General features: G+C 42.6%; 1 protein-coding gene across 1 annotated transcript in view; it reads right to left on the bottom strand.

Moving 5' to 3' along the window:
* The window catches only part of LOC112945562 (contactin-associated protein-like 2), a gene marked incomplete at its 3' end in the record, with an annotated part of 170254 nt that overhangs the window by 129237 nt on the left and 25030 nt on the right, over positions 1-15987 (bottom strand). Inside the window, exon 2 of the mRNA XM_026037197.1 lies at positions 15322-15515. Within this exon, the coding sequence (XP_025892982.1) occupies positions 15322-15515 (194 nt within the window). The remainder of the gene's footprint in view (positions 1-15321; positions 15516-15987) is intronic.

Genomic DNA, 15987 nt, shown 5'->3' with positions numbered 1-15987 from the left:
ACATGCTTAGTCACCAAGGCTTTTAAGATCCAATTTTGGGTTGCTCACAACTTCTAGAAATCTTTAGCACATCAAAACTGGGTATTGACTGAATCTTCTTTTTCCTTTTAAAAGCTTCAGCTGAAATGAGTGCCCATTAAACCACGGGAGCGGACAGTACGTCTGCTGCTGTGAGCAAACACGCCAGCACTGCTGTGATTTGATCAGAGGTCTCCTGGCAAGAGGATATGACAGGGGAAAAGACCAGAGGTGCCCAGGCACAGGGAAAAAGGCGGCTGCTACCCCAGAGCTCTGCAAGGGCAGTGAGGTGGGAGCTGGGGGACAAGGAAAAACTGCTGTGCTCGGCTGGGAGAGGGAGCCGAGGAGCTGAAGAGGGAGGCAGCGCCACGGAGAGGAGCAAGAGCAGCAGATGGTGCCTGGGAGACAGAACCGGAGACGGGAACAACCTCTGCCCAGCTCCTCTGGAGCCCTCGTTCCGGCACCGGTGCTCGCGGCCAGCTAAAGCCATACAGGGATTGCAAAGTCTAGCACTAGAACCTGCTGAACGTGGCACTGCTGGGGAAACCTACGTTTTGCATGTAGGCATTTATGTTCAGCCTGTAATTAACATCCTTTCAGACATATTTTATTTACTTTTTACACACATACCACAAACCACTCACCAGATGCCTTACTGGCTGTTATCACCTAGACTCATTACTTCAGTAACATGTTTAGTGAGCAGCACTAAATTGCAATCACAAGAAAGAAAGGAAGAATTTCACCTTCCTTTGATGAAAAGGATGATCACACAGGAGAATTAGAGGCAACTTCTTCCTGCAAAGCTGATTATAACACCTATGAAGAAAACTATTCATGCATAACTACTCATATAACTCTATAAATAAGTATATTATAGCTGAATATAGCATCTATGTTAGTCAGCATTCAAGCTTGCAAGCTTTGCCTCAGACTTCAGGTCTTACATCTCAAGACCTGAACAGCTCCTGAAGCTCCTTGCATAGCTTGGAAAGAAAGCTGAATGAGGAGATACTCATTTCTCAAAATGAGGCACAGAACTAACCATCATTTCTTGCATAGCAAATATTAGAAGTATTACTTTTTTAGATACAGCAAAGCTTTACAGGATTGGTGTAATAAGGATCCAAATACCCATCTTCAGGAGCACTACCTCAAAAATCATACTTCTACTATATTTTTAAAAACATCTAAAAATGCAGCACTTTGGGTTTATTTCAAAAATCTGAAGAAAGTTACATAGCTCTTTGTACTACAGCATTCAACAGCAAATGACAATAAGTAGCAGTCAGAAGGCCAGCAAGAATTCTCTGGTAGCCACAATACGCCACACTGTCTATCCACAGGCACCACCAGCATAGTAGGAAAGGTTTTGGTCTCTGAGCAGCTCCTTGACCCTGGCACTGATCCTGCAAATCTGTTTCCTGTAAGGAGATTTGAGCAATCCCTGTCCATGATATTTACTTTCTCTCTGCCCTTCAACCCAAACGCATGGAGGTTTCTAAAGAGAGAACAAGCTACTGAGGCTAAATATACTCCCCAGTCAATCAGGTTGCAGCATTTTAATGTCATTATTTGCTAAAAATATAGTATTTTACATTAAAATTTATAGAAAAGACCCCTTCAAGTATAACTGTAGGCCATTTATGTATTAGACTAATAGAGAACATTATTTCTTCTTGACCATTATGTGCCCAAAGCCTAAGACTCATTTTAATTTCATGTTACTTACCCTCATCTGTACAACTGCACTTTAGAACAATTACAAGCTAGAGGGTTTTTTCTTTTTTTGTGAAACATGAAGTCTTCACTAAATGTCCCCAAAGGAACAGAATTTTCAACTTAGAATTATCCCTTTGCTGCTTAAAGACGGGGGGAACAGGGCAGGGAGGAAGGCAAGATGAACTGATCCCCTTCCCCTCTCCTGTTCATGCTAGGGACGCCAAAGTTCTTGAACAGAACTGCATAAAATAAACCTAGTTTTGGCACAAGGACAGGAGCATGTGATGGAGGTATCTACAAAGGTGTATCTATAAAGACTTCTGAAGCATAAAACTGTATCTGTGAGAGCGGTGGTTAGATACAAGTACATACCACCTTCAGGGTAGAGAAAACAGCAAAAGCCACTAAAGAAGGCAGGAGAAAATGGTCATCAGAAAATAATGTTAGCAGCAAACTGAATCCATTATATTGCACTGAAATGGGGAAGTAAAAGGAGAGATGAAGGACAGACATCGTTGATAGAAACCTGGCTCTGAAGTGTGTGAGAAGACCACCGAGCTCCAAGGGGAGATGGTTTCTACCATGGCAATGAAGAGCATCCTGTGCCGAGAAGGCAACTGGTTGTGCCTGGGAGACACCACTACTTACTAGTGGATGAAGAAACAAGAGAAGTTCAAGCAGAGCCAGGTGAAGGAAGAGAGATCCTAGTTCAACTGCCTTATTCAGAAAGCAGCAGGGAGGTGGCTCTGCCCCTGATGGCACTGCCTTGCTTTCACAGGGGACGCACAAAGGCAAGCAGGGTTTGGGGGAGTCGTGTTCAGCTCATTGAGTGGACATTCACACTTGTGGACACGTGTGTCTGCCCGCTGGCTCCAATGCTCACATTGGATCTATGGTGAGGCATCCAGAGGGATGTAGTTCTTCCAAAGAGTTGTGGAAATTTATGGTAAATACATCACTGGGCAGTTTTAAGAGCTGCTAACAGGATGGAAATTTGATGCTCCCATAACTTATACATCTATGCATTTGTGCAATGCATTTGTATAATACATATCCAGCACACAATTTCTATTTACTCAAAAACTGCAAGTTCCTACAAAATGGTTTCCTGAGCAATCCCTACATTGGTTACATCCATTATTCAGAAATTCTGAAGGTAAATGTTTAATCTGATTTCCAAGAAACAAAAAAGCTTCTAGTCTTCAAAATAGACTGTGACAATAGAATAATTTGTATAAGTATTTTTTATCAGTCTAACTTCATGGAAAAAAATGAAAAAGTTGTAAAATCTATACACTATTAAATCTGTGGGGGAAAGGAAGGCTCTGCTCTTTTGCAATAACTTCTTCCTCTCCAACTTGCTTTATCTACAGCATGTCACAGGATTACAATAGATATGAATTCACCCCTTTTTTAATACATTAGGCATCAAGGATACTAAGAACCAGCAGGTTATATATTCATTTCCCCTTTCACTCCCAAGGGGTTCCTCCCACGTAGCATCTTCCTCTCTAGAGCACCTCATGTGTGCATGAGGGATAGGAAGCCTCAAATTACTTTTTATGTCTTCCAGATCTCCTAAGACACAAACACACCAAAAAAACCACATTCTCTATTTTGCAAATGGAGCTACAGAATAAACAGAATTCTAGCAGTGCTAGTGGAAATCTGTATGGGGATAAGCCATGATATAGGAGACCTGAGGAGAGGCAGCCTGGGATTGTGTGTTTTATCATCACGTCACGTCTAAGGAGATTTTTATTATGGAGCTCTTGGGATTGCTGGCAGTTTAAAGGAAGCCTGTCCTGAAGTGACAGAGTATCTCTAGGCTGGAGCTACTGCCAGCTAGAAGAGTTTATTCTGATCCAGTCCCCTGGGAGAAATAATAAATAACCTTTGGGTCTGCCCAGGGTGGAGGTTGCAGTAGTTAATAGCTTTCTATCAGCATAACCTTGAAAATAATGGTAGAATAATGAAACCGAAAACAGTTCCAACTAACGTATCTCTCAGCAGCTTCATGCTAAACATCAAAAGCTGCAATAAAAGCACTCAGCAGAGACACACACTTAACTGAAATATGGGAAAAAAGATATAATCAATGGGTTGCCTATTGAGATAGTCCTAAACCTTTTTTTTTTTTTTTTTTTTTTTGGTTAAATCTTCCCAAGGACAGCCTGGGCATGCCAAAAAGCCCTAACAGAGTGACTGTCATGAACATCTGCTCTCATGCACCAGGAATGCTCTTTCTTGGCTTATTTCCACTGATAAAATACTTGAGCTTGACAGCTTCCCCTCAGCTCCCTTAAGCTAACAATTAGCTTTCAGATTTTGGTGTATTAGACATGGTAAACATTTAGTCATTTAATAGCTGTAGAATTCTCTTTTTTTTTTTTTTTTTTTTCTTTTTAAGCTAACATGATACAACATTAAAACATTTTTTTTCCTCCCCCTAAATGAGCAAGTTGGACCTTTGGCTTTTATCCTCCTTAAAGCATTACTATTTTACTGTTAACTAAACAGCATTTTAGCCCTTACCCTCTGCTGCCGCACCTCTGTCTCATCCTTTTTGCATCTTTGAAAGCCTGGACACCACACAATCATCATCTCCATGTCTCAGAGGCATTAGGTCCATGTTACAGTCACTCCCAAGTGCATTTGAGCTCCTTTTAGCTAAGGGAACTCAGCAACTGTGCCGTGTCAGCAACTTTGCCTTATTTCTGGGAGCACTAGGAGTTACTCGATTTATGAACATAAACTCTTTATGGCTTGGAAAGTGCTGCTGTAAAGCAGCGTATCTTGAGTGTGTTTGTCCAACACTGCTCCTCCTCGTCTATGTCTCTCCAGCTTTTTTTTTTTTCTTTTTTCAAATCCATCATGAATTAAGGAGACTGGCTTGACAGGAACAGGAAAAGTAAGCGTACAGCAGCCGGTGCCCAGTTTCCTGTAAATCTATGATATGGGCCACTAAAGCAGAAAAAGATCAAAGAAAAGACTGAACCTATCCTCGGCTGGCTTCAGCCCCTTCTATAACTCCTTCTCCCGTGGCTAAATATTACACTACGCAGCATGTGCACCTGCAAGTCACACATCACAATCTAATCTCATTCTGCTAGACTTTTCAAAGGAAAAAAATGAGGTCAAATAAGTGATGCATTAAAGACAGATTTCCTCCTCCTCCTCCTTTCCCCAGTGGATATTTTTTGAATTTAAAGGACTTTGTCCTGCAAATCATTCAGTCAGGGCATACTCCATACAGATGACTGCCTGAATTTGGTGAAAAGCTCTTAGGATCTTCATTTTTGAAGAATATTCCTTCCTAATATTAGATCCTTACATGACACTTTCTCCTCCTACAGTCCCTTTGAAGGTAACAGCTGAAGTGCAACATGATGAACTAAGCATGAAAATCAGCAGACAGGGGCGTCAGAATCGCAGTAGTTTACACAATAAACTTCCCTTTAGCATTTTCAGAGAATACACATGAATTAAGAAATCTATTAAATCCTCTCACCTCCTTTAAGTGTGCTTTTTTTTATTGCCAATTCTGTATGAGTCTAAGCTCTACCTCAACCAAATTCCCCGAAATCTAACCCAAGAGTTTGAGTCCCTATTGAGTGTTTAATGCTACAGTGGCCAAGACCAATTCCTCTGTCAGAGTATTTTGTGCTACAAACCGCTAGCAGAACATTTCTGCATCAGGTTTTCCAGATCAATATGAACCAATTGTGTTCAACTGTTCATAACCAAGGCTTGCTATAATTTTGTAAGCTTATATTCCATCATTTTTGGTCAAACTTATGTACATGGAATACAGCAGGGTGAGAAGGGAAGCATGAACGAGAAGCAATCTTTCCTCTATTGGTCTACATGGAGCTCAGTCACAGCGCTGCTAATCCACAGCAAGTCCTCCCAGGAGCACCTGTATATTATGCTCAGTCCTGTGTATCACAACTCAAGCTTCTGTATAATTTTCTACTTCTATTCACATGGCTAGAAAGGTATTTAGTAAAGATGCTTTATTGAAAATATTTATTATTTAACAAAATAGATTATAATACATAAAATAGCAGCTCTTTAGAGCAAATTATGCTGTGCAAATAAACTTTGGGAAGCACCACAGTAGAGGATATATGATGATCAACATAATTGTGATCTCAGCTCATGAAAACAACCCTGATCAGGACAGCACATTAAGCACATAGTTTAATTTCTACTGAAACCAAGAATTAAGTTCTACCTTAAAAATCAGTAAAAAAATCCATAAATCAAATCAAATCAATAAAAAACACACTCCCTGTTCTCTAAATCTATGTATTACATTCTCTGTCTACTTTTTGGTCTCCAACTACCTTAAGGCATTTGAAAAAAAAGTGTATTTTGATTCCAAGACAAGACAACAAGGAACAGTGCATGGGAGTTTTCTTGGCTGGAGTCTAACTTGTTCATATGTTTTAATGTGAAATTACTGCTCATGAAAGGTGTTAGATTAAGAAGCCCCAGGCTGAACTTATTTGTACGGCCACAGACATGCAGTACAGCAGCACTGTCAAATTTCCCCTCGAAATGCACTTCTGCTCTGAAGCCTAAAACAACTTACATACAGCCAAGAACTGTGAGTTCTCATGATCAGTGTGTATAAATACCTCAAGGGAGGCAGTGAGGAGGAGGGGGTGGCCTCTTTTCAGTGGTGGCCAGCAACAGGACTAGAGGAAATGGCCACAAGCTGAGGCACCAAAAGTTCCACAGGAGCTTAACGAAACACTTTTTGACAGTGAGGGTGACAGAGCCCTGGCACAGGCTGCCCAGAGAGGTTGTGGAGTCTCCTCCTTTGGAGATCTTTAAAACCTGCTTGGACTCAGCCCTGTGCCACGTGCTCTAGGTGACCCTGCGTGAGCAGGGGCGTTGGACTCGATGATCTCTGAGGTCCCTTCCAACCTTAAGCATTCCGTGATTCTATGATTTCTTTTATTTTTCTTTTTTTCTTCTCAGTTCCATGAAAAAGAATGGATAGTGATTTTAACCATGTTTATACAGAGGCCCATTTCTAGTGTCGGAGGGCTCCACCTCACGTGTGCCTGTGCAATTCCTCTGCATAAGCTCAGCCCTATGCACGTGGGCAGCTGCCTGGAGCCTGAAGCCAGCCCCTTTCACGGGATTTGCAGGACACGGCCTTCAATGCCCCATTCCCAGGACGTGCTGCCTGTGCGGAGCTCAGTCTCCTCGGTCACCAAGCACCAGTCTCCAGGGAGGAGCAGAGTCCCAAAGGTGCCAACACCCCTGATGCACAAGCCCAGCGATGTGCCTGGAAGCTGGTGCCTGTGGCTCCAGCCTGGACTCACTCCTGTGTCCCTAGGGCCCCTCGCTGGGGAGCAGACACCTACAAAACCCAGAGGCAAAGCCAAGACCACAAGGGCAGCCTGCTGCGTGCCAGACCTCACAGGCAGCAGAGGTTAAGTGGAGAAACACCTTAGATGCCCACCTGAGAGAAGCAGAAAACGCTGTCTGCAACCCCCTCCAGGTGCAAGCTCTGCAAATTCCCAATCCGTAACTGCAACGCCTTAAGAGCTCTGCTGATATAAATGTCTTCTGGTTTGCTAACAAATAAATCCAAATAACTAATAGTTCTAAAAGCCAGCAGAACTGCTTCTCCATCATAATTTCATGGATAGCCTTTTATTCTCACCAGGGAGACGCAAAGGGCAACCGAGAGCACAGCATTCCTTGCTTTATCCTCACCTAGCACGCACACAGCAGAAACAAGGCCACGGGCGAGCACCGGAGCGCTGCCGCCCACAGGGCTCCGCGGGATCCGGCTCCGCGCGCTGCGCCGCGTGCCAGGCGCTGCACAACCGCGCACACCGTCTCTGCCCTCATCTAGTCGTGTTTGAACACTTCTTATTGCTTCCTTTTAGACAGCTCAGGTTAGGCCTGGGTGTAGATGTTTACTGGGTCAGAACCCAAGTAATTTAACTGCAGGATTAAGAACAAGATGATTTTCAACATTTAGATGGGTATAGGTGGTTTCTGCCTTAGAGTTAGACCTACTATCTGAACTTTCCCATCATTTAGGACAATTTGTAATTCATCTCATTACAGAAGCCAAAAGCAGCTCCAAATTGCAGCCAGAGATCAAAGTCAGCTGCACCACAGAAAGCAGAAGCTCAGAATACATTTCATCATTTCATTTCCATAGGAGGGAGGTTGAGCAGACCCCAGACACCAGGCAAGATCACAAAATAATTCCAGCTGCAAGAAGCCTCCGCAGGCCCAGCCCTCTCAGCTGAGAGCCCTCTCTGAGCCCAGCTCAGAGCAGCTCAAACTAGAGCAGGCGGCCCAGGCCAAAGAGCTGCATCCGGAGCATCTCCAGCAGGGGAGATTTCGCAGCCTCTCTGGGCAACCTGTCCCAGGGTGTCACCACTTTGATGGTGAAAAACCCCTAACGGGGTCCTTGGCTGCTCAGTATTCAGAAGGTGCCACCAACAGCTACAGGCTGGAAACTCAGCGTGCCCAATGCACTGCACAAGTATTTTAACATCATGCAACCTGACACCTAGAGTGAACGGGTAAGGCCCATGATTTGTAATGCCACATTTTCTATTTAACAAGAAAGAGAATATTTTTCCTTAAGGCATGTCAAATATCTCGATCATGATTAATTTAACTGTGGAGACCACTGGAACTTCTATTTCTAACCATGCCTTTACACTTTCAATTACCTTCTTCTTATCAAATGCAAGAATGGCTACATTATACTAAACTATTTTTTGACTCAGTACATTCTGGAAGTTAAATATCAATACCTACCCACAATAAAAGGAGTGTCAGGTAGCAGATTTTTGATCATACGTTGACCTTTTGCTGCAGAAGAGTCATGCAAATTTAATCACTCAATGCAGTAGCCTAAGAGGAAGGTTGACTTCTGTACAAGTCTAGACCTAGAAGTAGCAAGGTACCAACTCGGGCCAGTCCCTGCATGTGTATGGTAATCCCATACACAAGGTACTTCTACAAGCTTGCCTAAGGACCCACATGCTGTGCTCATTCCAACATGGTGACCCTATAGCATCTGAAACCCAAGCCAAGGAAGAGCTAGAAGATGAATTTAGGTGCCTGGCTTTAGATCTCAGCATTGAAAATTTGACAGGTTAGCATATGCAAACACATACTCATGAAGCTCCAGCTAACACACTGGAAAATGATCCCTCAGAATGGGAATGCTCTAGCAGACTGTTGTGCAAGCTGCTATAAAAGGGGTCACTCCAATGCAGTTGCCATTTGGGGGGCTCTAGGGGACCTGGGGGCTGGTCAGGCACTGTCTGCCACCAAAGCTCCTCTTTGTGACGCACTCTGAAACAGATAAAATAGTTGTGCTTGTGCCGCTGGAGATAACGTAATGCAATTATTTATCATTCTCTCATAAAGAGGATGAGCAACACGGGCAAAAAATTATAACATTCTGATCTAATCCATTCCCAAAACGGGAGCATATCATTCTTTTATAAAAACATTACCAAGTCTTTAAAATTCATGAACCTGTGTTTCTGTTAAAAATGAGATAAAACATCTCCATTCCTGCACAAAATGTGCAATTCTCATAATTACAAACTAAAAGTATGACTACTCTGTCTTACAATCAGCACATTATTTCAAATGCAAAATGCATAGAGTCTTTTAAGTGTCCATTTATTCATCTTCAGGAAAGCCAGGATATTAAACTAGCATGACCATCTCTCCTGATTGGGTGTCTGTCAATCTTGATATTCCAATATTTAAAAAGCATTCAGCTCCTCTGTTGATTTAATACAAATATGAAACATTGCTGTGAAAGATACATTTCATCACGGTATTTAGAAACTCCCCAAAGAACTTCTCTGCGTTGAGCCTTTGCACAGTTGCCATTAACTAGCTGAATGCAGAGAAGGAAAGGCTAACAAACAAGCTTTTTACAAAAACAAATGGGCTTTAGTTTAGGATAGCACTAATATTTATTCATAAAGTTCTTTTTGACAGGGTTTCTAAAAATTCACTGAGAGAAACTGCCTGAATTTCTAAAGCTGCCCGACCAACACTTTATTTTTTTAGACATAATAGCAGTGACAGTTACAGTGGATCTATAAGACAGTTTAGCTTCACTACAGCAAAAGAAATATTATTTTCCTGCATCCATACACCTTCAGTCAGGGGGTCTCAATCTTTAGGTTAGCAACAGGCAGTAGGTGCGGAGCTATATTGACTTCAGGGGGAGTTACAACTCTTCATCCACTCAATAGAGCCATAAAGGTGATATTGGCTGTTGCAAGTGAATGGAGCAATCTTTATAAAATAAAGGCCTGGGAGACAGGGACTCGGAGATGGAGCAAGCGAGTAAGCGGAGGCCTAATGAAATTAAGGAAGGGCACACAGGAGATTCCACGAGAAAAATGCCGTTTTTCATGTGAAAGGAAAGTTGAAATTTAAAAGGGGTATTTCTAATAATAAAATACCCTGAGAATTAAGAGGAATACCAAGCCAAGCCAGTAAAAGTGACCCTGCAGGCACTGCTACGGAGACAGCAAGACGTCAGGCATAAGGATGTCCTCACCTACCCTGTCTAGGAGGCTTTTAAGCAGAAAAAAACAATAAATTCTCATCATTCCCAAAAGACTTCAGGGTCTTGCCATAAACACTAGTCCAAACTTTGGCTCTGACTAATATATCAAACCATTTTTGCCAGGTTTAAATGGGTTTGTGGGGTACCTGGCATCTAGCAGCAGCCCCACGACAACAAATCGCAGGGCACAGACCATTCCAATCACATTTCACAAAATGGTCCCCTAATTGCAGTAGTCATTACAGCCTCATATAATCATCCAAATGAGTCTAATAATGCCATTTAACTACACAGGCAAAAAGAGAAAAGCCTTGCGATCTTGTCCTATGACACAAGTTTCCACTCAAGATGCTACGGAGCATCCAGAGGAAAGGAGGGCAGCAGCAGGGACGAAGCTCAAGAAGCCTCACAGAGCGTCTCACATTAGTGTTGTTCCCATGCAGCACCGCGGGAGGAAGTCAGATTTCAGGGGAAGAGCAGCGACAGCTTTTGCAAAGCAAATAATTATTGGGTAGCCTAATAACAGAGTGGGCGTAGGCAAGACTTTATTCCCTTTCAATTTTAGCTGTTCCACACAAATCATTTGTATTCCGTGACACACGCAGCAGGTCCTTGGTTAGCTCTGCAGAGGAGGTGAAGGGAAGGGAGGCTGCGATGAGGCTGTGATAATTTGTCCTCGGAATATTCCGAGCAGAAATAGCATTGCAGGCTGAGGGAAGCAGGGGGCTGCCACACAACCTGGCCTAGGCAGAGCTGCAAAGCATCTGCCCTGTGTCCAGCTAGACCTTAAACGCCACTCCGAGTCCATCTGATGGACGATACTTGCAGAGGCACCCACGAGCACCAAGCGCCTGAATCCTCACGCGTCCTGGAGAAATGAATCATCCCACTCACTTGCGGCTCCTTTCCTTCCTTTTGTGTCCTTTTGCACGACACTAGGGCAAAACTGAAGCGCAGAGAGCTCCTTTACCTGTGCAAGCTACATCTACGATGGCCCCAGCCTCCTCCTTGCAGTACCAAGGGGAAGCACAGCAATGAAGAGACTGCACTTGTAGAACAGGAAAAGTGCCTTCTCAGCCCCCAGAGAAACGCCAAGTTCACACTCAACTTACTGGTGTTCTGATTTTTTCACTTCAAAATGAAGTGTGAATACATACTGCTGCATGTATTCAAGGCAGTAGTAAATAGATCATTTATATTTCTTTCCAAAAATCACTTGACAGTGAAAGTTCTGTAATTACCCAATATTTTTTCAGTCATAAAAACACTACAAAAGCAGATATAATGGATAAATGTTACATTTCATTTAAACTGGACCCATCTTTGATAGAAAGGTCTTTAAAAACACTAGAACTATCAGTGAATTAGCAGATTGTCCTCGAATCAGACCAATGATGATGATCTGAAAACCCTGATATTCAGTCCTGGCACAAAGAAGAAGAGAAAAGACATGGCAAACAACAAGAACAAAACCACAAAAACTCCATCTCCAGAATTACTTTCAATTGAAGAATGAGGTCCAAAGCTAAACAAATCAAGCGGCTTTCCCTTACACCTTCATTCACCCCACTGATGTTTGGTGATGCTGAAAGTGCACTCGACTGCAGAACACAGCGCAGGGGCTGCACGCAGGGTGTGGGCACTGCACCTTTGCCATCAGTATTCCAAATCCGAACTACAGCAGCCATCTCTTCTTCACCCCCTGACTTTGACATCCTCCAGGAATAAGCAAATGAGGCAGGTGAGAAGAGACCATGACTTCTATCAGCACAATCCAATTTCAAAGGAGGATACATCACAAGACCTCTTCAACTGCATTAAGGCTCCTCTTAGTTCCTGCAGGAAGGGTTTCAGTCTTGGAGATGCTCAGCTCCGGCACCTGTGCTTGTGTTTCAAGCTCCCTGTTCTCGTAATTCCTGAGCATTTTCTCATTGCACCTGGAGAGCATATTCGCACCGTGTGAAGCAATTAGCACATCTCTATGTCAGTTAGGAGAGAACAACAGTATTCCGTGTAGAATCCCATCAGATATGTGCTATTTGGGCCAGCTGGTGTTGGTACAGACACTAAAAAATGATCCACTGATACAGATACATTATGGTCATGAACCACCCCAGCGGATTGACATGTGTAGGGAAACCTCCCGACCTACCAAAATTAAACTCTCAGACTCCAGGAGTGAAGCTAGGAAACAGGATCGAAATTCTCTAGTTGCTAGGCATTGCATGGGAAGGGGGCACATCCACTCATCTTATTAAAATTCATGGAAATTGAAAATATCCAAAAGCCCAGAAGGGGTGGGGTCAGAAAATCTATTTCACAGAAAAGAGAAACTTCCTCTAAATTCACCTTCAAAGCACTTTCCCCATCTCAGCCTACCTGAGAGCCTTTTGATTTCTCTCCTGCTTAGGAGATAATTATAGAACAACTTCTCCTCCCTGACTAATGCATACAAAAGGAGGGCATTCAACATTTTATGCACATTATCATGCTTTGTTCCTACCCAGATACTGGTCGGAAATTATTTCTGCTTTGCTAACGCTAACTCATCTAGCGAGCTTTGTTTGTATTTCCTTCATTTTCCCCTGTTTTGTCCTCTGGCCGTGCCATTTGATATCACGACTGCTTTGGTGTTAAATATTGCTGAACTCCGCTGCACTTCCATTTTCCTCTTTTTCTTCACTTTCTCCTTTAATTTTGAATTTATTGTTGTCAGGAAACAATGACACTCAGGCACGGGGAGGCATGTTAATCAGAGGCCATACACTGCCTTTCTCTTGGGGATTACCATTTCTAATAGATAATTCTACTGTTCTAGATAATTCTATTACAATTCTAACGGATTTCCAAAGGGAAACTCCAAACACTTCTCACAAATATTCCTGGGGGCATCCCAATGGCCCCAGCAATGAAGAAATTGATAGTCTAAGTTTGAATTTCCAATATTGTATCTAGCGAAACTCAATTCCTGTAGTCTGACCTGGCCCTGACAATTTCAAAAATGTTTTATTCCTTGCACAGAGGGACAGCATAAAGAAAAGAGAGATGATAGGAAACTCTGCATGGTCCCATTTCACTGCCTGCAAACTCACTCTCTTCCTAATGCTCCCACAGTTGCACAGCAATATTGGTGCATGCTCAGCCCCTCTCCCCTGACCTCGGGAGCTCAGGAGGACGAATTACACCATGGGGTTAAAGCAACTGCAGAGGTGGCCTGTCCCAGTATAACCTGACAGTTGCCATCTTAATCACAAGCAGAGAAGCAGCTAAATTAGCTGCTGAACACTGGCAAACTGAGGCTTGTTCATATTTTCCACTGTTTTTATATATGTTTAATTTGAAACTTATTAACAAGCATAATGCTGTCAAGATTAAACACGGTTTAAAGCATCATTTGACAACCAAAACAAGGCTGTTTTATGGAAGTCAGTAGCAGCATCAAGTCCCTACCTAGTAACTAGCCACACATTTTTGCAAACGATATCAAAGGCCAGTGAGAACCGCTTCTCCCCCTAAATTAACCAAATAATTCGTTTCTGTCTTTATTAAGAATATTCTTTCAGAATTTTTTTTCTGAAAGAAAAGTTTTATACTTTGATAATAAAAGACAATGTGGGAATGAAGACTTCTACAAAAAGCTCAGAAATGTGAGCCACTTTGGAAGCAATCCCAACTGTCAGTACATCAACTAAACCATGTTTCGCATCAAGATTTTCCTGTCAAGGTATTAAGAACAGATTTTTTTTCCTCTGCCACCTTGTGCTTTATACACTGCTCACAGTGTTCACTGGACCAGCTGCACAGCCCTCTTTCCGAGTCCCCTGAGATATATTCCTCAGGATATCAACTGCAGTTTTTGAAAAAGCCTTTCTATATCTAAGACGACGCAAACACTGAGGGCTATAAATATTTTTTATACACATTAAGTGGGAATGGGAATGGGAAACATTTTATATTCTCACAGCTTAAACTTGAGTTTGTTCCACAGGTTTTTCTCCTCATTCCTTTTCCCTTCTTTGTTTCCTTCCTCTTTCAGAAACCTACCTAGCATGTGGATGAGGCCTTCCCTATAAATCAATAATCTAATACAAAATGATTGCTATAATACTCCACACATTGAATTTCTGTTATGTAGATAAAATCATTCACCTTATGCTCTACATTTGAAGTTCATTTTAATAGTTTTTAAAACACATCAATAAAACGTGTCTGACAAAAATGTGAATCTAGAAGCATGATGCTATGTCTTCTTGTCTGTTTTTTTTTCTGTACTTTTCCAATGAGGCATAATAGCCATCAATATACTATGGTTTGAGGAAAAACAATATATATTTTTTTCCATTACTTACAATGAGGATAAGGAGGTTAAGTAACATCTACCATTCTAACGATGAATAAAAATAGTGATTGTCAACATAATCAACAAGCAGTTTTTGATGAAATCTATGAAATCAGCAGCTTGCTCATGGAAAGCATGAAAAAAAAAGAAGATATCATTTTCTCTAAAATTATCATAGCTAAAATCCCTGTGGCATCAAAACATAAAGCAATGCATATGTTGTAAGACTTTTCCCCAGCAGTCACACTGAGATAAACACCTTTTGGAAATACTATATTTAAAACAAAACATTTTCAAAACTTTCTACCTACCTCACATTTACTCCATGCAATCAGCAAAGGGAAAAGGTGAATTAAGGAAAAGCAGTGAAGGAGAGAACTCCTTGTGTGACAGCAGCAGCCAAGAAATAATGTCATTGTGCAAGTTCTGACACCAGCCATCTGCCCAGTCGGGCTTGGCTGAGCCGAGCACAGGCCTCCTGGCAGCAGCTGCAACTGGAGCTGCTGCATCAAGAGTTGTGCTCTGGCCCTTCCTCACAAACACAGTTCTGAGAAGCTCTGAGAGACGTGTGATTTCTACACACACGCTCCATCCACTGAGAGACACAGCTCATCCCTGCACCCGCTTGCTCCACATCGCACCGGCGACTCACCCAAATGTTTCCGTCCTGGTGGTAGGGCTTCCAGTTCCTGCCCGTATCGCTGTAGAGCATCCGATACTGGCTGACCCAGTCCGAACTGCTGTACCTGCCCTGCGTGGCCACGGCGCTGAGCTGCTTCCTGCTCCCAAAGTCCACCTGGAGCCACTGGTAGTGGTCGCTGTCGGAGGGAGACCAGCCTCCCGCGCCTGCCACGGGGAACAGAGAAGAGGTTTCAGCCCTGGGGCCCTCACTTGCAAGGGAGCACAGTGCAAAAGGTGCTGACTGCTGGGGGGCAGCCCAGCCGCGAGGGTTAGGGCACCAAAAATAATAACAACAAAAGTCATTGCAGACAAGAGAAATAGGCTTGCACATTTAACAACCAAGCAACTTTAGGACAGGCTTCAAATGCATTAACATTGTTGCCTTAATCATTTCGTAATATAATTATAATGATTTAATAGGCTGCCCTGCTAACGAATCAATGTCTTCATAACGCCTTAATTAGAGTTTATTACTTTATGCCAAATTATAATTGTTCAAGGGTTGACCAGCTTGCCATGAAATCCTTTGTCAGAGTCGGTTGGCACAAATCAATAACAATCTTTGGATTCTGTGTGCCTTTTCAATAGCATTTCACATTAAAGAGATAAGAGATTAAAAAGGGGGAAATAATAGCAA

The sequence above is a fragment of the Nothoprocta perdicaria genome, unplaced genomic scaffold, assembly GCF_003342845.1.
Source record: "Nothoprocta perdicaria isolate Ctin4 unplaced genomic scaffold, notPer1 scaffold_192, whole genome shotgun sequence".
In the NCBI taxonomy this organism is placed as follows: Eukaryota; Metazoa; Chordata; class Aves; order Tinamiformes; family Tinamidae; genus Nothoprocta; species Nothoprocta perdicaria.
This window is presented reverse-complemented; position numbering and strand designations above follow the sequence as displayed.